The 24,078-nt window shown below is 44.0% G+C and overlaps 1 protein-coding gene across 6 annotated transcripts in view; it reads right to left on the minus strand.

The window, feature by feature from the left end:
• Positions 1-24,078, minus strand: part of GREB1L (GREB1 like retinoic acid receptor coactivator) — a 283,415-nt gene that overhangs the window by 8,551 nt on the left and 250,786 nt on the right. For 3 of the 6 annotated variants that reach the window (XM_040479252.1, XM_040479253.1, XM_040479254.1), the window contains 11 exons: positions 23,691-24,030; positions 23,344-23,385; positions 17,701-17,816; positions 16,864-17,108; positions 13,053-13,639; positions 12,759-12,861; positions 9,785-9,940; positions 9,373-9,512; positions 7,066-7,227; positions 6,706-6,913; positions 363-528 (listed from right to left, as the gene is read on the minus strand). In XM_040479252.1, coding sequence (XP_040335186.1) covers positions 363-528; positions 6,706-6,913; positions 7,066-7,227; positions 9,373-9,512; positions 9,785-9,940; positions 12,759-12,861; positions 13,053-13,639; positions 16,864-17,108; positions 17,701-17,816; positions 23,344-23,385; positions 23,691-24,030 — 2,265 coding nt within the window. The remainder of the gene's footprint in view (positions 1-362; positions 529-6,705; positions 6,914-7,065; positions 7,228-9,372; positions 9,513-9,784; positions 9,941-12,758; positions 12,862-13,052; positions 13,640-16,863; positions 17,109-17,700; positions 17,817-23,343; positions 23,386-23,690; positions 24,031-24,078) is intronic. The other 3 variants (XM_040479255.1, XM_040479257.1, XM_040479256.1) reach the window with 3 other exon arrangements.

A 24,078-nucleotide genomic window follows, 5' to 3' on the forward strand; every position in this document is an offset into this window, starting at 1 on the left:
CCTAATTTTACAGACGACAGAATTGAGACAGAGAGATGAAATAACTTTTCCTTTTCATCCAGGCAGGTTACCAAGCAGAGCTGAGATTAAAAACCAGGTGTGATTCAGAAGCTAGTGGACTTTCTAAATCATAGTGCCTTTCAACAGACTTTATAGCAAACCAAAGCCATGATGCAGAAATAGTCCAGAAATTTAACGGCACAGTGAATATCTAAAGAAAAGTGCTAGTGAGGGTTGTCTTCTGGATAATTGCTCTGTAAAGCTGTCCCTTTCTCATTTATTTCCATGCATAATAAGCCAAGGAAAGCATCTCCTTCATAGCATTAGGCCATACTCCCCTAGAACTGCTTGGCAAATACTACCTGGTCTGATCCTGAACACTGTGAATGTTCCATAGAACACACGAGTCGTCCATCACAACGATAAAAGGCCAGACACACTGGCGTTTAACTCCCAGTTCTTCCAGGCGGTTCCTCTCCAGTTCCAGATTGTGGTAGGACAGCTCCTTAATGAGAAACCTGGCAGCACCTGGAAGGCAACATAGCCACAGCTGTACATCCTTCACCCAGGCCTGACCCAAACCCCACAGACAGCTCACATCTCTCCGCAGGCATGCCTATTCACATGGTGGCCATGTGGGATGGGAGGGTCAACCAATTGTTGGGAGGGTCAACCAATTGTTCAGAGCAGTGGTTCTCAAATGAGTAAAAGTAAGAATCACTGAAGGAGTCTCTTTAAAATGCCAATTTCCGGAGCCCATCACCAGAGATTCACTTTAGGTTTGATAAGGGCCCAGAAACCAGAGCTGTCTTTGATGATGCAGATGATTCATGAAGTACACTTTGAGGGGAAAAGAATCCAGTTTCCTTGATGGGACAGAGGATACAACATAGAGGAAACACTTATTACTGGTTAGTTCTATAAAGCCGAGATAATATGTGCTCTCAGTCTTGGAAGCAGCCGCTCACATGTCCTGCACTAGGGAGTAGCCAAGTTTGCAATAACCTACACTAAAGTATCCCCTGCTTTGGATACCTTTAGGAGATTGACAGCGATGTCTTCTTTGAAGAAGATTCTGGAAACTGGCATCCTTTCCTTAGTCTTTTCCACCGCACCCCTCCCCCCCCCCAAGGCAATATGGTCTAGTAAAAGACTGGAGCCAAGCTGCCTACACTTAAATCCTGATACCGCCACTTTCTAGCTGTGAGTGAATGCCTTGGTTTCTCTACCTATAAGAATGCAATGGTAATGTCCATCTCACAGGATTGTTGTGTGGTGCTCAAGACAGTGCCTAACGTGGTAAGTACTCAGTAATAGAGAATATTAAGATGATGTTCCTCAGATCCATCCATGTTGCAAATGGTAAGATTTCATTCTTTTTTTTTTTAATTTTTTTTTTCAACGTTTATTTACTTTTGGGACAGAGAGAGACAGAGCATGAATGGGGGAGGGGCAGAGAGAGAGGGAGACACAGAATCGGAAACAGGCTCCAGGCTCCGAGCCATCAGCCCAGAGCCTGACGCGGGCTCGAAGTCACAGACCGCGAGATCGTGACCTGGCTGAAGTCAGACGCTTAACCGACTGCGCCACCCAGGCGCCCCAAGATTTCATTCTTTTAATAGTGAACATTCCATTGTGTATATATGCCACATCTTCATCCTTTCATCTATTGATGCACACTTAGGTTGCTTCCATAATTTGGCTATTGTAAATAATGCTAAGTGAAATAAGCCAGTCAGAGAAAGACAAATACCGTATGATTTCACTTATATGTGGAATTTAAAAAACAAAACAAATGAAGAAAAAATATAAACCAAAAAACAGACTCTTAACTATAGAGAAGAGATGGTTGGTTACAGGGGAGGTGGGAGGGTGGGAGGGGTGAAATGGGTAAAGGGGATTAAGAGTACACGTCTCATGATGAGCACTGAGTAATGTATAGAATTGTTGATTCACTATATTGTACACCTGAAACAAATACAAGACCATATGTTTTACACTGGAATTAGAATTTTAAGAAAAGATCACATATTAGACACATTTTATTAGACAAATTTGCACATCCGAAAATGAAACAAAATGTAGGTAATGAAATGAAGAGGCTAAAAAAGCTATTGAATCTATGGAGGAAAGAGAAAAATAGTTTGGAAGGAGGAAGGAAAATCTGCCTTACAACAGGATGTATGTAATACATGTTCTCAATGTAGTAAGAACCATATATGAAAAGCCCACAACTAACACTGTAATGGTAAGAGATGGAAAGCTTTTCCTCTAAGCTCAAGAACAAGACAAGGATGCCCACCTTTACCATTTTATTTAACATACTACTGGAAATTCTAGCCAGAGCAATTAGGTAAGAAGAAGAAATAAAAGGCACTCAGGTTGGAAAGGAAGAAGTAAAATTATCTGTAGGCAACATGACCTTCAATGTAGAGAACCGTAAAGATTACACACACACACACACACACACACACACACACACACACACACACAGTTAGAAATAAGTGAATTCAGCAAAGTTGCAGATACAAAAACTAAAAAATCTGTTCTCTCTATACACTAATAGTGATCTAAAAGGGAAATTAAAAAAAAACTATTCCATTTACAATGGCATCAAAGAGAATAAAATACTTTGGAATAAATGTTTATTTAACCAAGCATGTGAAAGACTTGTACATGAAAAAGTACACAACATTTGCTGAAAGAAAGTAAAGATGATAAGTAAATGGAAAGACATCTGTGTTCATGGATTGGAAGATGTGATATTGTTGAGATGTCAATATTACCGAAAGTGATCTACAGATTTAATGCAATCCCTATCAAAATCCTAATGATATTTTTTTGGAGCAGAAATAAAAAAAAAAAACCCATCCTTAAATTCATATGGAATCTCAAGGGACCCTCAATAGCCAAAACAACCTTGAAAAAGAACAAAATTGGAGGTCTCACGGCTGATTTCAAAACTTACTACAAAACCACAGTAATCACAACAATGTGGTACCAATGGGATAAGAATACAGAGCCCAGCACTATGCCCTTGTGCTTCTGGTCCAGCCCTAAGGCCTATGGTCAAATGATTTTTGACAAAGGTGCCAAGACCACTGAATGGGAAAAGGACAGTCTCTTCAACAGATGGTATTGGAAAACTGGATATACACATGCAAAAAATGAAGTTGGATCTTTAACTTACACTACATAAAACTAACAGGGATCAAAGACCTATATGAAAGAGCTAAAACTATAAAACTTTTAGAAGAAATCAGGCAATCAGCAAAACTAAAGGCAACCATTGGAATGGGAGAAGATATCTGCAAATGATATATCAGACAAAGGGTTAGTATCCAAAATCTATAAAGAACTTACCAAACTCAATACCCAAAAAACAAATAATCCAGTGAAGAAATGGGCAAAAGACACAAAGACACTTTTCCAAAGAAGACATCCAGGTGGCTAACAGACAAATGAAAAAAATGCTCAACATCACTCATCATCAGGGAAATATAAATCAAAACCGCAATGAGTTACCACCTTAACGCCAGTCGGAATGGCTAACATTAACAACTCAGGCAACGACAGGTGTTGGTGAGGATGCGGAGAAAGAGGAACCCTTTTCCACCACTGATGGGAATGCAAACTGGTGCAGCCGCTCTAGAAAACAGTATGGAGGTTTCTAAAAAAGTTAAAAATAGAACTACCCCATGACCCAGCAATTGCACTACTAGGTATTTATCCAAGGGATACAGGTGTGTGGTTTCGAAGGGGCACATGCACCCCAACGTTTATAGCAGCACTATCAATGATTGCCAAAGTATGGAAAGAGCCCAAATGTCCACTAATGGATGCATGGATAAAGAAGATGTGGTGTGTGTGTATGTATATATGTGTGTGTGTGTGTGTGTGTGTGTGTGTGTGTGTGTGTGTGTGTGTATACACACACAGTGGAGTATTACTTGGCAACCAAAAAGAATGAAATCTTGCCATTTGCAACAATGTGGATTGTATTATGCTAAGCGAAATTAGTCAAAGAAAGACCAATATCATATGACTTCACTCATATATGGAATTTAAGATACAAAATAGATGAACATAAGGGAAGGGAAGCAAAAATAATATAAAAATAGGGAGGGGGACAAAACATAAGAGACTCAAGTACAGAGAACAAACTGAGGGGTTGCTGGAGGGTTGGGTGGAGGGATCGGTTAAATGGGTAGGAGGCTTTAAGGAAGACACTTGTTGGGATGAGCACTGGGTGTTATACATAGGGGATGAATCACTGGAATCTCCTGAAATCATTGTTGCACTAAATGCTAACTAACTTGGATGTAAGTTTAAGAAAAAGTATAAAGAAAAAAAATAAGAAAACAGGCAAACAGCTTGCTACTGGATATAACAATTATTTCTTGGATATGACACCAAAAGCACAGCCAACAATAGGAAAAAATAAATTGGACTGCATCAAAATTTAAAAGTTCTGTGCAAAGGATATAATTAACAGTGAAAAGCAACCCATGAAATGGGAGAAAACATTTACAAATCATTAGTAGGGGGTTAGCATCCAGAATACGTAAAGGACTCCTACAAATCAACAACAAAAAAGCCTAATTTTAAAATAGGAAAAGAACTTGAATAGATTGTCCAAAACAGATATATGAATGGCCAAGAAACAGACAACAAGATGCTCAACATAATTAATCACTAGGGAAATGCAAATCAAATCACAGTAAGATAGCATCTCTTACCCATTAGGATGGCTACTATCAAAAACAAGCAAACAAAAAAATCTCCCAAAACTCAAAACAAAAAACAGAAAATAAGTATGAGTGAGGATGTGAAAAAACATTTTACACTGTTGAGAAGAATGTAAAATGGTGTATGTACCATTATGGAAAACAGTTTGTCAATTCCTCAAAAAATTAAAAATAGAATTATCGTATGATTCAGCAATTCCACGTGTAGGTATGTACTTAAAAGAACTGAAATCAGGGTTCTTGGAGATATATTTGTACATCTATGTTCATAGCAGCATTATTCACAATAGCCAAATGGTAGCAGCTGAAGTGTCCACAGGTGGATGAATGGATAAAGAAAATGTGTATACATACAATGGAATATTACTCAGCCTTAAAAGGGAAGGAAATTGACACATGGACAACATAGATGAACGTTGAGAACACTGTGCTAAGTGAATTCAGCTAGACACAAAAGGCAAATACTGTAAGATTAAACTTGAAGTACCCAAAGTCGTCATGCAGAGACAGAAAGTAGAACGGTGGTTGCCAGGGAAAGGAGGAGAAGATTAAGGAGTTAATCTTCAGTAGTATGGTGTTTCAGTTTTGCAAGATGAAAAGAGTTCTGGAGATTAGTTGCAAAACAATGTGAATATATTGAACACTACTGAACCGTACACTTAAATGGCTAAGATGGGAAATTTTATGTGTTTTTTAACAAATAAAAAATAATCTGCATTTCATTTGCATATATGTTAGCTTCTCCTCAAATTATTGCAGAAGTGGCAAAACTATAACTATGCAAATTCATCAGATCTGGGATGAGGAAAGTCACCTAACGATTGGTAAGGCATAGGAGGGGGTGGTTTGAGGGTCATACTCCTATAGAAAAAGATTTTAGTTAGTCTGGGGATATGTGGTTTTGGAGAGGACAAAGAACCAAAAATATGTAAAAGCCTTAATTCACTTGATATAAAGTGATAAACATGGAAACTAGTATTCAAAACAAATTTTTGAAAATATTTTAATTCTATATTTAAGGACATAAAAAGGAATGGAAGGGAGAACAAGAGGAAAGCTCTAAGAAGGAAGGGAGAGGGATGGACAGATCAGCAGAGGGAGAAACAGGCTGAGGGGGAAAAGAAGGGAAGGTGAGACCCGGGAGAGGAGGAGTGCAGAGTTAGGGAAACTACTCAGGTCTCATCTGTATTCACTCTAGTTCTGGACTGGGATGTTCCTACTTCCCTCTAATGTGTCAATTAGCAGCTTTTGGAACTTAAACCCTTCTGAGACTACACAGAGTCGGAAGCCCACAGGAGCTGATTAGAGAAAGTGGTTAACAACTACCATACAAGAAATGAGCAGACACACAGCTCTGAATCCAATTGGAGGTTTCCTGCCCCCCAACATCTCTGTTCCATGCTGAAGAACCATATGCCCCTTTGACAAATCCGCCCATTGCTCTTACACTCCGTGGGGGAAAAGCAAGCGAGACTTTTCTAGGCACTTTTAAGATGACTGCCATAGGCAGTAATGATACTTCCAATTTCCAGTTGGACAGAACCCCTTAGAACTTGCCATGTGCCTTTAAAATGATTAGCAATGGCTTAGGGACACCTCTAGATCCCTCTTGAACACAGTGAACTGGCTCCACCACCCCATTCCCCCCAGGACCATCCTTCTCACTGTTCTGTTCCTGCTGCAGCAGGCCCAGCCATCACTGGGAAGAATCTCAAACCCTTTCCGGGGCACTCAATATACCAGTGACTTCTTTAGTCACTAGCCCTCAGAAGTTAAAAATTCTGCAAAGCAGCAGATAGAGGAAAAGGAAAACTCAAATTTAAAGAAAAATCAAAAGTCCTTTGGTCAGGGGGGCAGGACCCTTTTCAGGGGCTGGGGAACCATTGAAAGTTTCATGTCCAGGCAATGAGCTCGCTTTATCTTTCAGCCCTTCTCCGTGTCCCAGGGGGCCCCTTACCCACGCCTGCATTATTGAACATGCCAGGAAGCACCAGCATGATGTGGTTGGGCCAGTACTTGCGGTACAGCGGCATCTCATATTCTTTGACCACCAGAAGATGCAGGTGGCTGATGCCCTCCATGGCGTGAAAAAGGTTTAGGAGTCCATGCTCATGGCGACCACTGGAAGGAGTGAAAATAGGGCTCTTGACTGCATTCAAATTCTGCTGAAAGGGGGAAAAAAAAAGAAAAAAAGAAAGAACCAGAGACCAAAAAGGGAAGTTAAAACCCTTAGATTGAAGAAGTTTAGAGACCCTGATCTAGTACCTTGGGCCTGTCAGTCTGAAAGCAGTGTTGGCATCCAGACACTGTCACCCACCTTGTCTGAAACCAGGGGCAGCCGCATGCTCTCCAGGTGTTTACCCTGCTTGCTGAAGACAAAATGACTCTCTTTGGATTTGGGAATGATGAAATAGAGCTGCACCTCTTCTCCCAGCATAGAGGATGAGAATGTGAATGCATGAAGGGTGGAGTCAGACATCTAGATTTGTAAAGAAGGAAGGAAGGGGATGTAAGCTCATGGTTTGCAAACTTCTCGACCACTTGTTAACATTTTTAAGAGAGGTGAACTAACCTGAACTCATACATGCCATCAGACTTGGCTGTCCCTGAAATGTCGGAAGAGTTGGAAACGCAAACATTTCATCTTTTAGTAGCTGCCATTGACCTGAGAGCCAAGCCTCCTGCCCCTACACGGCCTCTCCACGGGTGAAGTTTCTGTTGCTTGACACTGTCTTTTGCATTCCTTATGTTCTTAGAACCACTACTCCTCAGTCTTATGCAGAGGTTAAATATTCCTGCTCACTAAACATTTTCAAAGGTGCCCAAATATAGGGGAAAAAATCATTTCCATCTGTGTGCATCAGGCTAAATGAGTATCATTTTTCTAAGTAAAATATTAGGGCCAACATCATTAAAATGCCTCCATGGTCCCATCTTTCCTGGCTACCGTGGAAGCTGAAGAAGTTTCAAAGTCATTTAGCATAGAACTCTGGCTTCCAGGAGAGACCATCTGACTCACTGAAGCCAATTATAAATCTAACTTATTTTTAAAATTGCCAGAAAGTTGGGACACCTGGCTGGCTCAGTCAGTAGAGCATGTGACTCTTGATTTCATGACCAGGAGTTCAAGCTGCACGTTAGGTACAGAGCTTACTTGAAAAAAAAAAAAAGTGTTATAAAGTTCACATGCTCACTCAGTAACCCAGCTCAATGAGTAATTACATAATTTATGTGCTTTACAATGCAGACAGTACTTGGCTTAATGAAAGGATAGCATCAATTTTCAGCAGCAACTAGAGTCCAGGTAGATTTCCTAAGATTTTTAACCTAAATATTATATTTCCTAGGAAAATAGTATAATTCTTCCCTTGAATTCTGGTTCATTCTGCTTCACAAGCATTGGAATATACTAGAGAGTACAATGATCACAGAAACTATATAAACAGAGGATTTTTAAGTTATCTAGCAGCTTATGATTTGTAGACCAGGTACTTGAATCTTCTATATTCTGTAAAGCATCATGAGTGGTTTACAAATTAGCCCACCAAAAGCTTTCGGTTAACACCAAGAAAACAAATGGTACATAAAAGGTAATTTGTGTTACAAGAGCAGAATGGCCAACCCAGTTTTTCAGTATATCACTTCTAGCCCCTGTGGGAAAAGGGTGGAGACCTGATCCTTAGGAGCAGAAGCAAGTTTGGGTGAAGTCTAATCAGCATGTCCCATAGGAAGAGTTTTAGGTGTTCGGAACTAAGTCATAAAAATCAAGAAGCTAAAGTGGGAGAAAGCAACAGAGAACTTCTCCCCTACATAGGTTCTGGACCACTGTCACCTGTTGCCTTTACCATCTTGAGTGTTTACAGATGCTCTGGCCAAGAAGAAACAAAGACAGTGGGGTATTGGCTCACCTTCTGTGTTCCTTCCTCTCACTTCTCTCTAAATAAAAGATCAAATATTGACTCCTCTGTATGCCTAATGATCAAAACCACCCCACACTGGAGTAGGAATATGACTTGGTCAGTGCAAATCAGCAGACCTGTTCACAGCTCAAAGGGCACACCCTGTGCATGTTAGAGGTAAGAGCACCATTCCTGGGGCGCCTGGGTGGCTCAGTCTATTAAGTTTCTGACTTTGGCTCAGGTCGAGAGGTCAAGATCCCATGGTTCGTGAGTTTGAACCCCATGTTGGGCTCTGCCCCTGTCTACCTGCCCCCTCTCAAAATGAAATACACTTAAAAAAAAAAAAATCTTAAAAAAAAGAGCACCATTCTCATCAACAACCCAAAGCAGGGGGTGAAAAGAACCTTTCACCAAATACACTATAATATCCAGTTTTTTCAGGATTACAGAGAACATCCCAGGTAACCTAAACATGACACATGTAACCATTTCAATGAAGTGACTTCAGACACTAAAATGCAAGTTTCTTTCTCTCTTCCCCTCCCCCCAATCCTAATAAACCCAAAGTAATTTTAATTAATGGCTTCACACATTTTGCTCACAAATGAGTGGCTCCATCTCATAAATCAAGTACCCTCTATCTAGGGCCCGAAACTGGGAGCCGTATTTTTCATTCCATATATACAATACCATGCTGGGTAACAGGCAAGCACAGGGGGCCACACCTGGGAGGCAGAGGTGCAGTCCATGTACTGGTGACATTGCTCACAGTGGTGGAAGGTGTTGTAGGCCGCGTATTTGGTCAGCATCATGGACACGGTTCCTCGCTTCCTGGGCTCCTCAACTTTGGAATCCTTTATTGCTTCTGTGTATAAAGGGACAAAAGCCTTGCCATGATGTGCATGAAGCCCCTACTCCTGGGAAGAAAGTCCCCCACTCCCTGCAGGACTCTTCTAAGGAGTCTATAATTTATGCTCTGAAAGTCGGGTATGAAAAGTAAAAGGTGATACATATGTGTACAAGAGAAAAGCAGAATTACTTTAAACTGCGCTCAAAGATTAAACTGCCCCAGGCCTCCTGCTCTGATTTGGCCCCTTGACCTTCAGAGGAGGTGCGCCTGGCTCTGCTTGCACTGACCTTGTTTGACCCCTGCCAGCTTCTCAGTATATACCAGGCTCATCAAACTGTACTTGGGATCATGCACGCTGACGTCAAAGGGCATTTTACTGAAGCTCTCGATGTCAGGCCAGGGCTCTCCCTCTGCCTGGCTGACTCCACTGCATTCACTGTGGTCTAGGACAAGAAGAAAGAAAGTGCGCAGAGCAGGCAGGCAGGCTGACTGGCCTCCCAGCCTCCCTCCCAAGTGTCAGGAATGAGAGGTTTTATGAAACATGAACCCCCAGATGGGAGGACAGAGACATTTCTGGAAGATGACCTGCCACGTCCCAGGGCAGAGGGGCCCAGAATTATCCCTTCAGGTCCATGCTGAGAGGGACACATGCCCTCACTGGCTCCAGCATTACCCTCTACACATCTGGTCCACAAACTCCCACACTATGAGATCAACTGATCTCCCACCCCAGCTTCCCAAATTGCCTTAAAGCTTATTTAATTTTGGGTCATCTAAATTCTCCCTTACAGTTTTAGTTGTGGGGTTATAAAACACTGAAAGCCTAAGAGATTTGAGGGATGCATTGAGCAAGATACCCAGTGTCTGCTGCGTATGAGAATCACCTGGAGAGCTTGTAAAAAAAAAAATCCTGTGCTTAGGTTACCACCCCCACAATCTGCTTTAGTACCCAGGCACCCATCATGGCATTTAAAGCTGCTCAGGTCACTCCAATATGCAGTCAAGTTTGACAGCTAGTAGTCCTAGGTTTGAATTCAGACCGCCCCCTACTACTCCACACCTGCAGGCACCACCCTTAACTCTCAGGGACCCTGGGTTATTGCAAGAATTCCAGATGGTGCATTTAAAGTGCTCAGGCAGTGAGGGATGCCTGGGTGGCTTGGTTGGTTAAGCATCTGACTTTGACTCAGGTGATGATCTCATGATTCGTGGGTCCATGGGTTGGAGCTTCGCATCGGGCTCTGTGCTGTCAGCACACAGACCACTTCAGATCCTCTGTCTCTCTCTGCCTCTCCTTTGCTCATGCTCGCTCTCTCTCAAAAATAAACATTAAAACAATTTGTTTTAAAGGGCTCAGTGGCAGGCACGTGGTGAGTGTCTAATAGAGGATTTATTGTTATTAATAAAATTTATAAGATGAAAAAATTTAAGAATTTTCAAAGGGAGAAGATTTAAAAAATTTTTTTACTGTTTATTTTTGAGAGAAAGAGCGAGCATGAGTGGGGGAGGGGCAAAGAGAGAGGGAGACAGAATCCGAAGCAGGCTCCAGGCTCTGAGCTGTCAGCACAGAGTGCAACAGGGGCTCAAACTCATGAACCGTGAAATCATCACCTGAGCCGAAGTTGGACACTCAAGTGACTGAGCCACTCAGGCACCCCCAAAAGTTTTATTTTTTTAAAAAGCCTAAAGATTACGAGTACAGCTAATATCTTTTTAACACAATCATGTTTATTTTTTATATCACTGAGCTAAAGTTTGCATTTTATTTACAACCTAAAGCTTATTCTAGATTTTTACAAAGATGTCAATGTGCCTCTCCAGAGCACCATCACATTCACCTGCACTAAAATGAGATGGAAGGAATAAAGCCAGCCTGATGGCACTTCTCACTACAAAGGCCAGGCTTGCCTGTTGCACCAGCTGTGGTAGATTCTCTCACAGATCATCACACAGATTAAAGTTCAGTGTGGTGGGATCCGAGGAGAAAATTACAGGCATCATCACTCTTCTTGTGGAGCCAGGGGCTTTGTGGGAAGGTTGCTGGGATGATGGGTCTCTCATTCCTGGTCTGCCTAGTTCTGCCTTTGCCCTCCTGGTCCCAGCCCCCCTCCAGGCAGCTATGAATGTTTCCAGGCCAACTTGGAGCTCTGGGTCCCCTCTTTGGTGGGCCTGGGGTCAGCTCAAGTGGGGACACAAACAAGGAGATGTGGGTGGGAAGACAGGATTGTGTGTGTGTCTGGAATCATGAATATGACCTGGTAAGGAGTGGAAATAGGGCTGAAGGTGATAATAAAATGATTCAATACAGCTGATCTTGCCTAGTCTTGCTCTAGACTGAACTAGTCTTTTGGACTTGTCATAGAACAGGCCCAACTACTTAGGAAAAGCAAGTGGGGTGAGATCTGAGGGCCAGTCTGACAGAAGATGCCAAGGCCTTTCCCTTTTCTGGACTCCTCTTTGAGGGGCTTAGAAGAGCTTCTAGCTGATTACCACTACTCCCCTGCCTCCATGGGTCTCTTCCAGCACAGGTGAATGCTCCAAGATGTGAAGCCACAGTTCGGAGGCCACATTGTCCTTAGCTATAGAGCTAAAGCTGGCTGATTCCTGCTCATGTCCTCTTTCTGGCCCTGCTGATCGGACTACAGTGGAACCCTCCCACAGGTGACAGCTGGGGGGAAGGGTTGGATACAGGAGGAGGAGGAGGGCAGAAGATGGTCTCTTTGAAAACCAGTCCCCACAACCCTGTCAAGCACTAGCTTCTGCATTTTACTGAATGTGAAGGGCTTTGGTTATGGCTCCAGGTTTCTGTTCTGCATGAGGTTTTAATTTCATTATAGTAATCCATATACCTTAGCTCACAGCCTGCAGTTAAAATAGAAGATACTTTCTGGGGCTCCTGGGTGGCTCAGTAAGTTAAGCGTGGGACTGTATTTCAGCTCAGGTCATGATGTTACAGTTGGTGAGTTCAAGCCCTGCACTGGGCTCTGTGCTGACAGCAAGGAGCCTGCTTGGGTTTCTCTCTCTCTCTCTCTCTCTCTCTCTCTCTCCCTCTCTCCCTCTCTCCCTCTCTCCCTCTCCCCCTCCCTCCCCTGCTCTCTCTCGCTCTCATCTCAAATAAAAACTTAAAAAAAAAAAAAAAGAGTAAGATACTTTCTGACCAGCTAGCAAAGGCCTAGTATCCAGAATATCAAAACTCGGTGTCAGTGTGTCTTCTACCTGGGCCCCCACTCCTCCCCGGCAATGCCGGGGTTCGGAACTCACCCGCGTTGATCTCTCCCTCATCATACACATCCACCTCCAGGAGCCTGATGAGCATGCGGAAGAGGATCCTAAGGAACTGCAAATAGGAGCCCGTCTTTCCCACCTGGAGGAAGTATTTTTAATTGGAGAGGGGAAGAGAGGGAAGAAGAGAGACGAGATTTCACACCTGGGCTTTTGGATGTCTCCTGCCCCTGAGAGGCCTGAGTGAGGGCCTCATCGCTCTGGGTCACCCTCAGCCCACCCTGAGGCCCCCCCCCTCCCCGGCTCCCTTCCTTCTTGCCACCCGGGGCCTACCTGGGGGGGCCCAGTCAGCAGCAGCCGCCGAGGGTGGCAGGTGCGGGCGCCGGAGGCGGGGTCTGGCTGGTTGCTGAAGTCGGCGTGGTGCTGACGAGCCGAGGTCCACTGCCGGTAGTAGAGGGACTGCTCCTCGCTGCTCATGTCCTTGTGTAGCAGCGGCCGCAGGGAGCTCACCCAGGCCACGTCGGCGTGTGGCAGCAGCGAGGAGGACGCGGGCGGCTTGCCTCCCCGCTGCGAGCCCAGCAGGCTATAGGCCGCTTTCGATAAGATCACGATGGGGGGCAGGGCGGCGTGCAGGCCCCTGCAGCCTTGGGGCAGCTGCTCGGGCCACGACAGGGCCCGGGGTCCCGAGGAGGAGGAGGAGGAGGACGACGACGACGGCTTGGAGGTGGTGCTGCTGGCCATCTGGGGGCCCAGGGAATCACACTCCTGCTTCAGGGTCTCCCCGGCTCCCCCTGTGCCTGCGGAGACCCCTTCATCCAGGCCCATGCTGTTGGCCGGGCTCTGGAAGCTGGGGGTCAGCGACAGCTTCTGGGACCTATCAGCCGCGCTGGAAGAGCTCACCCCGTTCTCCATGATGGAGCCTGAAAGAGGACAACCCACCCGTGGCCATCAGCAGGACTCGGCTGTTTATTCCCTGGCCCCCTCTCTGCACGGAGCCAGGCTGGACTGCCTTGTCTCCATGAGGGCTGCTCCCTCTCCTGGTGCCCCGGGGGGTAACTATACCTCCTTGTCCTTTTCTAATTCCTACCCCCAGCTTTGTAAAGCGTGTGATGTTATGAAACTCTCCTCTGTTACTTCGTTTGGCGATGTGGTCTGATTCATTCCAGATTCTGGACCAATACAAGCTCCCCAGCCAAGTCCTTCCTACTCCAGGGCACTTCCCTCCTCCTGGGGTCCAAGGGCCTCACACTTCTGGTTGTGGAGAAGTTCCCCAGGGGGTAGCCACTTCCATGGATGCCCAAACCAGTGTGGGGAACCGGCTCCATGTGGCGAGGATGGAAGGCATAATCTATGCTCAGTGAGGTCTTGCTTTCCCCCAGAGGTCCCTGTGGATTTGGCCAATTCAAATATGTTTTCCCCTCTGATAGGTCCCACTCTTTGGTTTGTGGACACATTCAGGACTGAAAGCCCTCTCTGACCTGGGGTTGGTGCTCCCCGGCATGTAGGTCATATCCCAACCTCAGGAGATCCTAGAGGAATAGCCAGTAACCGGAGGTCACTGCAACCAAGTCACTCCACTTGCTCATCTGACTTTCGTGTCTTTCCGTCTTGTCTGAGAGCTTACCTTTCCCCCCACGTCCCTGACCTTTACAGCCTGCACACTTGGGGCAGTGAGCCTCCCCAAGGACCCCCAGAGTCCACCTAAGGCTGAGGGATGTGTGCTCAGTGGTGGGAGCATAGCCCTTAGCTCAGGTTGTCTTCAAAGGGAGGGAAAATCTAAGCAGCAGAAGGCAAGCCATTACCTTTGTGGTTAATGAGAGCAAGGCCAAGAATATGTGAGCCTTCTGGGGCAGCTCTGCAAGTGCAGGGAATGGAGGCATCTGATTATTTTATTTTTATTTAATTTTTTTCAAAAATGCTTTATTTATTTTTGAGGGAGAGTGACACACAGCATGAGTGAGGAGGGGCAGAGAAAGAGAGGGAGACACAGACTCTGAAACAGGCTCCAGGCTCTGAGCTGTCAGCACAGAACCCGACGAGGGGCTCGACCTCAGGAATGGCAAGATCATGACCTGAGCCAAAGTCGGATGCTTAACCAGCTGAGCCACCCAGGTGCTCCAGGAGGAGTCTGATTAAAGAGCCATGATGGGGCGCCTGGGTGGCTCAGTTGGTTAAGCATCCAACTTCAGCTCAGGGCATGATCTCACAGTTCATGGGTTCAAGCCCTGTGTCGGGCTCTGTGCTGATAGCTCAGAGCCTGGAGCCTTCTTTGGTTTCCGTGTCTTCCTCTCTCTCTGCCCCTCCCCCACTCGTACTCTGCCTCTCTCTCTCTCTCTCTCTCTCAAAAGTAAATAAAACATTTTTAAAAAATTTAAAAAAGAAAGAGCCATGAGAACAACATAAACACCCCCTTGCCTCCCTGTCACTGATGCTGCTATCCACAAACTTTCAAATGTGCTATTTCCCCTTCTCTTCTGTTACTCTTCACTATTCCCTAAACCTGTTGGCTTTATTCTGAACTGGTCTTAGAGGAGCCTCGAGGGGGAGCCTGGAGCGGTGAGGTGAGCGAAGGTGCAGTCCTGACCCCTGGCTGAGGCGAGCAGCTCATGCTCTTCCAGGCTGAGGGTCCCTCTCAAGACACAAAGCCCCATAGATGACTGCCTCTTTGACTCCCACAGTCATCCTGCCAGAATGAACAGACACACTCATGCTGCTTTTGACATGAAGTCGTGCGTGTGTGTGTGTGTGTGTGTTTGCATGCATGTGTCATGGTGATGGAAGAGAGGAGATGTGGGAAAGAGGAATGTTCATGGTGGTCTTCTCTGGTAGAGAGGGGTTTTCATTTTCATTTTTATTTTTATTTTTAACTTTTTTTTCAACGTTTATTTATTTTTGGGACAGAGAGAGACAGAGCATGAATGGGGGAGGGGCAGAGAGAGAGGGAGACACAGAATCGGAAACAGGCTCCAGGCTCCGAGCCATCAGCCCAGAGCCTGACGCGGGGCTCGAACTCCCGGACCGCGAGATCGTGACCTGGCTGAAGTCGGACACTTAACCGACTGCGCCACCCAGGCGCCCCTCATTTTCATTTTTTTAAATGTTTATTTATTTTTGAGAGAGAGAGAGTGACAGGGTGCAAGTGGGGAAGGGACAGAGAGAGAGGGAGACACAGAATCTGAAGCAGGCTCCAGGCTCCAAGCTGTCAGTACCGAGCCTGACATGGGGCTTGAAGTCACAGGCTATGAGATCATGACCTGAGCCGAAGTTGGATGCTTAACTGACTGAGCCACCCAGGGGCCCCAATTTATTTATTTTTTTTAAGTAATTTCTACCCCCAACATGGGGCTCAAACTCATGACCCCCAGATCAAGAGTCACATGCTGTACTGACTGAGCCAGCCAGGCACCCCAGAGTTTTCATTTTTAATGTCCTCTTTATCCTTTGTTACATTCCCCAAGTTTTTTTCTTTTTTTACATTCTGCACGTTTTCTATATGGAGTTTTATTACTCTCCCAATCTGAAGAAAATGGAAATAGTGCTGCATTTGCTGTGATACAGTTTCTCAGAAGAAAATTCATGCCAGGCACTGCCACAGGCCATACAGTAATGCTCTGAAAGGGGATGGCGGGCTGCATGGTGTGTCTGCACAGGCAGTGGCCCCAGAGTATACAAACATTTGCCGTTAACTACTTATAAAAGTCATTCAATCATTCCTTCATTCAAACAGGTAAACACTGTGCCAGGTACTGAGCCAATTAACACAAACTTACAGCTTTCAGATCTAGAAGGAAATGAGGGCTTTTGTGCAAATACCAGATGTATATTATCCTTGAGGTGATAAAGGGTAGAAAAGACTAGGGAAAGTGGTGCAGGTTAGGGTTTATAACATTTATTATACTTTGCTTATTACCAAGCTCTTCATTAAATGTTTACCCAGAGGAGAATTCTGTGACTGCTCTCAGTAGTTATGTTTTCCAAGTATCTTTGGATTGGGAACTGAGGTCTGGACAGGTTGCCGGAGTCCCTGAAGGCTCCTCTGACAGCCTTGAGAGGTGTGAGGGAGTAAATGCCTTTGCCTCCCCTATGTCTGTCCACCTCCTCACTCCCATCCCTCACCCCTTGAGAGAGAAAAGGAAGCACTAACCTGAGGTTCCAGTGACAGCACTACTGTTGCTCTGTGGCCTCTCCAGGTCGATCAGCAACTCATCAGAGTCGTTCTCGCTGATGGTAGCTCTCTCCTGCTCCTTCCCACTAAGGTCCAGGGCAACAGCAGGCCCTCGGATGACCTCTTTGGAGACATAGCAGCAGGCCAGACCCACCTCCTGCTCCAAGGCTGTGCGAGTTAAATAGCTTGAGTCGATGAGCCGGAGGTCACAGTACTTCAAAGACCTATACAAAAGTAATGATGTTTTGGGTGAGTCCATCTGGCCTTGGTTTCAATCTCAGCTTTGTCACCTCCTAGCTGTTATGACCTCACAGCATCCACTTCATTTTCTCCAAGTATAAAATAGAATAACAGTATTTGGCTCATATGGTTATTGTAAGGAATGAATGGATGGCACAGGTAAGGCATTTATAGCAATGCCCGACACACAGTGAGTATTCAACTCATGCTGTTATTATTGTTGTTGCTGCCTTCCTGTCTGCAGGCCCTGGATTCTTAAAGGGGTTGGGAACAGCAGATTAAGAGACACTTCATCCAAATTAAAAAAATCCTGTTTGGGGGCACATGCTTTTCCTCTCTGCCTCTCTGTTTTGATGCATAAACACTTCTCACTGTGGCTATCTTCCATTCCCAAATTGCTAGGCAATCCCTGGAAAGTCAAAATAGTCAAGGCAGGCTACATTTCTTATATCTCTGAGGAAAATTATTCTCTTCCCCCTTGCTAAATGAATGAAATGGTTAAGCGTCAGCCAAGTTTTAACCATCAGCTTAGCTGGATAACTAAGGAAAAACGAGAAATAATTATTCATAATGTACCTGGGAAAGGTTTCTCCAAGAGGATCTTTGCCAGTTAGTATCACAATACAAGGCAGACCTTCTAAATCTTGGTATGTCCGAGGGGTCCACTCTTCTGGTTCATTTCCTCTCCAGGTCTGTAGAAAGGGACCCATATGATAAAATTAAAACCTCTTATTTAAGTTTCCACCTCTTAAAAGATTTCTAGGTCCACATTCTATATGCATTTGTGGTTTCAAATGACTTCCGGTGTGTGTGTGTGTGTGTGTGTGTATCATATATGTGTGTGTATACTAAATTGCTACTACAAATTGGCATAATGAAGCACTCTAGAAGAATGTGGCCTTTAGTTTTATCTCAGTAGGATAAAACAGAAGATCTTGGTATACATCATGCATTAGCCACACAAATCAAAGAAACATACAATGAAATACCTTGCCAGTGATGCAAACCTTACAGAAACCCTGGTTAAACTACCTGCCTCAAGAGTTTTAAATATATTTTCTTCATATAATGGACAGACTCTCGGGGCTGATTAACTGAAAAAGACAGTTTCAATTATGACTGACAAATAAAAGCATCTCAACTCTATGAAAACAGATATTCACCAGAAAATCATCAAGTTAGTTACCCTTGATGGTTATTCCCACCCCCCCTCCCCCATACTGACTGTCAAAATAAGTGGCAAATAATAATTGGCTTGGGGCTCTTAGAAGTCTCTCTCAAGAAGGCTAAAAATATAACCAAATCTAGACCAATCAAAAAAACAACAACGCTGACCCTTACTTAGAAGAGGAATGCAATTAGTTTTATGGTTCCAGAAATAATCTATTAATCAACTTCTGATACAGATTAACATATACACATATATACACATGTATATATATATCTTTAGTAAATGGAACGTCAATCAGTGGGAAGAAAAAAATCCCACCAACTTGAAAGATGTTCAAAAGTGAAAAGATCTTATAGATTTTTATTTTAGAGCAGAAGGAAAACAGACTATCTCTTAAGTAGATAAGATGGTTTCTACTACTTTTATAAAGTATCTAGTATCTATGCTTCATAACAGCTTTCTAGCAGGAATTATAGGAAATAGATTGACATTTCTGATAATGCTTTAGGGAACAAAGAGTAAGAAGTGAGGTTATTAAGTAATGCACACAATTTATTTTAAAAATAGGCTGGTACTTCCTTTGCCAAACACAAAAAGAGATAAAAAGAAATTTAATATGCAAGACATAATGTAATAGGGTTTGATTAATGATTTGTTGATGTCTAGATAAAACAGTCTTTAGAAATAAATATACCCACAATTATTCAAATAAAGTATATATAATTTGTAAACTGGGAGGCATTCTGACCTTGTTGCCCAGTATTTTATCATATATTTGCATACCAGGGGGAAATCAATGGACCTACACAGATTTACAAATTTGAGAGACTCTTCTTGTCTTAGAAAAACCAATCTATCAAAAATATATATATTTTAAAAATATTCATTTTTGAGAGAGCAAGCATGAGCGGGGGAGGGGCAGAGAGAGAGACTGGGACAGAAGAGCCAAAGCGAGCTCTGTGCTGATAGCAAGCAGCAAGCCTGATGACAGGCTCAAACTCACGAACCATGAGATAGTGACTCGAGCCGAAGTCAGACGCTAAACTGACTAAGCCACCCAGGCCCCCTATCAAAAATATTTTTTTTAGTATTAAAAGAAAGGTATCTACAAGAATTCAGTTTTATATACACTGTCATGTCAAAATGAATAATAACATTATCTAATTTAAAATAAACAATTTTGGGAATAGGAATCATTTTACTTATAACCCTCACATTGGACTCATGATGTTCCTGACACTGAGGTTCTCCCTGAATGGATTTTCCTCCCAGAAACCATCCAGAGGTCATGGTTCCATCAACAATGAGGTCAAGTTATAATGATGGGATAAGGGATGTTTTACTCTACAAAAGGTTTATTTTCAAAAGATTATTAAAGAAATCTCATTTTTACTCTTGACCAATCAGAGCTAGCCAAACCACTACAACATGCTTTTCTGTCCCTCTGCTACTTCTGATGAATAATGGTCACAGTTCTTGGATGGAACATTTATTTATACTTTTTTTCATTTTCTTTATTTTAGAGAGACAGCAGGAGTGGGCGGTGGGGAAGCAGAGGGAGAGAGAATCTTAAGCATGCTCCATGAAAGTGGAACCTGACGTGGGGCTCGATTCCACGACCCTGGGATTGTGACCTGAGCCAGAATCAAGAATCGGCTGCTCAACCGACTGAGCCACCCAGGCACCTCTTCACTGCAGAGCATTTAATACAAACACAAAAGACTGGGTGGGCACTGAGTTCCAAGGAAAAAATGGGGCTCAAGGCTAAAGAAATCTGATGAAAGCTTCACAAGCCTTCTGGAGAAACTGGCTTATTTAGATTTAAGCCTTGTATCCTTTTCTAGATTTAAGCCTTGTATCCTTTCAAAATGCTTATCATACTTGTAAGTTAGTCATAATACATAACAGGATAATTAGAGGGAAGCACAGAAATAAGGCCATCCAATTGGAGAAGAAGCAGAGGATGTTACGCAAGGCTACAGATAAAAGGCACACCCAGCAACCCATGCCAACCCAACAATGGTAAGGGAGGTTGGTGACTTAGAAATAAATGTGTGAAGCAGAAATCACCTGGCAAGTGGCAGTTTTGCTTAGGATATGAACATTTCAATAGGAGTGCATATTTTCACTTCCACACAGAGACAGTATAAACAGGATGCATTGATGTAGTCCAGCAGTTTTGAGAATACAAAAATCTCTTTTGTGTAGTTGGTGACTGGCAGCTACTCATACAAATTGAGATATAACTTCTCTGAGAATTACTTGGGCCCCCCCTTAACGTATGGCATGCTCTCAGAACAGCGCTTGCAAAACAGCTGCTGTCTAAAAGCCCCAAAGGTAATTCTTTTTTTTTTTTGTAATTTCTTTTTTTTTTTTAATTTTTTTTTCAACGTTTATTTATTTTTAAGACAGAGAGAGACAGCATGAACGGGGGAGGGGCAGAGAGAGAGGGAGACACAGAATCGGAAGCAGGCTCCAGACTCTGAGCCATCAGCCCAGAGCCTGACGCGGGGCTCGAACTCCCGGACCGCGAGATCATGACCTGAGCCGAAGTCGGCCGCTTAACCAACTGAGCCACCCAGGCGCCCTGCCCCAAAGGTAATTCTGATTGCTAGCAGCCAGTTAGGCCTCTTGACATTGGGGTTGTGAGTTCAAGCCCTACGTTGGGCATAGAGAAGGGAAGTAGGGCATAGAGAAGGGCATAGAGAAGGGCATAGAGAAGGGCATTGGGAAGGGAAGGGAAGGGAAGGGAAGGGAAGGGAAGGGAAGGGAAGGGACCTGAGGTCTTGATTGTGGTTTTCAAACTATGACCCAGAGGGGCGAATTATTTAGGACCTGCTGATGTATACTGACTTGGTAATTGGCATTTCTGAAGACTGAACAAATGACCTAGACTATAAATAGCTATACTTGATCGGTGTCATGGAGGCCCAGAGAAGATTCTGCAGCCTCACATCCTTTTCAACCATCTCCCTGCAATAGGTTTGTGAGGCTTCACACAGTGGCACTGATTATTTGCCTTTCCAGATTTTCCAATCATTAGTATCATTCAAATTGTCTCAAGACATATGTCTCAATGAATTATACTGTAAGAAGAGTTCAGGACTCTCATTTGTTATCCATCCTAGAAATTCCATAGTTATATGGTCTATAATCATCACTTAAAATTGTGAACACTAGGGGTGCCTGGGTGGCTGAGTTGGTTAAGCATCCAACTTTGGCTCAGGTCATGATCTCACGGTTCGTGAGTTCAAGCCCCGCATCAGGCTCTGTGTTGACAGCTCAGAGCCTGGAGCCTACTTCGGATTCTGTGTCTCCCTCTCTCTCTACCCCTCCCCATCTCTCTTTCTCTCTCTCAAAAATAAATAAATATTAAAAAAATAAAAAATAAAATAAAATTGTGAACACTGGGGTGCCTGGATGGTTCAGTTGGTTAAGCGTCCAACTTTGGCTCAGGTCATGATCTCCTGGTCTGTGGGTTCGAGCCCCACATCAGGCTTAGGTCATGATCTCACAGCTCATGAGTTCAAGCCCCTGTGCTGACAGCTCAGAGACCCTGGAACCTGCTTCGGATTCTGTGTCCCTGCTTCTCGCTCTGCTCCTCCCCCACTCATGCTCTGTCTAACTCTGTCCCTCAAAAATAAATATTAAAAAAGTTGTGAACATTATATCAACATATGAAATATAAATTTTGTTATAATTTCCATTAAATAAAGGGTTTCTATTTTTAGATTTATTTGTTCCAGTTGCTTATCAAGCTAATACAAGATATTTTGTTTGCATTTTGGATTATTCAATTTAGGTTAACTAATAGAATACAATAAAAGGTTTACATTTGCAAAATGCTTTATTTTATTTATTTATTTTTTTATTTAAAAAAATATTTTTTAACGTTTATTTATTTTTGAGATAGAGAGACAGAGCGTGAACGGGGGAGGGTCAGAGAAAGGGAGACACAGAATCCGAAACAGGCACCAGGCTCTGAGCTGTCAGCACAGAGCCCGACGTGGGGCTTGAACTCACGGACCGCGAGATCATGACCGGAGCCGAAGTCGGCCGCCCAACCAACTAAGCCACCCAGGCGCCCCAAAATGCTTTATTTTTTTAATTTCAATTTTAATTAATTAATTTTTTAGAGAGAGAGAGAGCATGCACAAGAGCAGGAGAGGGGTAGAAGGAGAGAGACAGAGAAAGAGAGAGAATCCCAAGCAGTCTCCATGCTCAGCACAGAGCCTGATGTGGGGCTCGATCCCATGACCCTGGGATCAAGACTTGAGCATAAATCAAGAGTTGGACACTCAACCAAGTGAGCCATCCAGGTGTGCCGCAAAATGCTTTATGAACACGAAATAATATCTTCAAATTAGAGCTCCTGGAGATCATACAATCCAACTCTCTCATTTTGCAGATGAGAAACTGAAGCCCAGGATGAAAATGAAAATTCCCCAAGACTATGTGCTTTCTTTTCATCAAATTTGTGCCAAACTGGATTTTTCTTAACCCGACTTAGCTCAGGTTTTAGTGTGCAGGGTACACATACCATGCCAGTCTAACTCAGACATACAGTACACTTAGCTTGGTGTCATACGTAGATGGATATGCAGTTGTTTTATTAAATGCTTCCTAATAGCTAGAGCACATTGGATTATAAAGGCCCCCAGAAAAACCTGAGCAGGGCATAAAGGAGGGAGTTAGGTTAGTTGATTTAGGAATTCTGGCCCACCCTCTCCATGCCTAACAGGAGGGTTTAGGGGAAGTAGTCAGTCCCGCTGCCATGCGAGGGGAGGGGGCCGTGCTCATGCACTAAGCCCTCTGTAGTAGGCTTAGAGAAGTCAGACCAGCAAGCCTCAGGGCTGCGTCAAAGCAAGTTCAATGAAACAACAAACCGTTGAAGGATCCACATGCAAGAGGGTGGGGAATAGCTCTATATGAGTACTAAAGATAAAACAAAATACTTTACCGACTCTAGACCTGAGATGACAGGCTAGGTAGACAGAAAAGAATTAGTGAATTGATGGTACCCACAGAGGTCTGAGAGAACAACTTACCTTTTTTTTCTGAGAAAACAGATGGCCGTGTGCTAGATGCATCTTGAACAAGGTCAATAAACATGGGGTCAAATTGGGTCATCTCATTTTTGCACCTGCAGTTGGAGAGCATGGAAGACCAACTGCATGCACATGATAAAAAGGGGGCTTGACAGAATCTTAATAAACTGGCTTCCCAATTTGGGAAGTGAACATGTCCCTTTGTTTAGTCTTAACATTGTCATGAAGATCAAACCAACACATGTGCAAAACTCTATTAAACTCAGGCCTCTGAGCCACCTATGTGGGATTTGTAGAAAACAGAAAAAAATGGTATTTCAAAGGAGAGATGTCTGACCATTGCTGACCTTTAATCGTGCCACAAAGTGGGTTGCAACACTGAGTTCAGAGGCAGGGTTCCCAAGGATGATCTCAAAGCGGTACTGCAGCCCCAGCTTGTCGCGCACCTCCTGCAGCCGCTCCTTGGCTAACATCGCCAGCTGCACAGAGGGCACCCTGATAATGAGCATGTGTCCCCGCCCACTTCTGGTTTTTCCTGGGGAGCTGATGAGGTCATCCATAATGCTGAGTGTTTCTGGTGTGCTGTGGTCTCGGAGTGACGCCATGGTGGTGAGGGCCATCAGAGCCTCTGAGTACTGCTGGATGAGAAGGTAGCAGCGGACGACCATGCTGTGTAGCCTGGGGTACCTTCAACAGAACACAGGGAGCTTGCACTCAGGCAGCAGGACCAGCTGA

Source organism: Herpailurus yagouaroundi, unplaced genomic scaffold (genome assembly GCF_014898765.1).
Source record: "Herpailurus yagouaroundi ecotype Mexico unplaced genomic scaffold, PumYag 142, whole genome shotgun sequence".
NCBI classification, from domain to species: domain Eukaryota; kingdom Metazoa; phylum Chordata; class Mammalia; order Carnivora; family Felidae; genus Herpailurus; species Herpailurus yagouaroundi.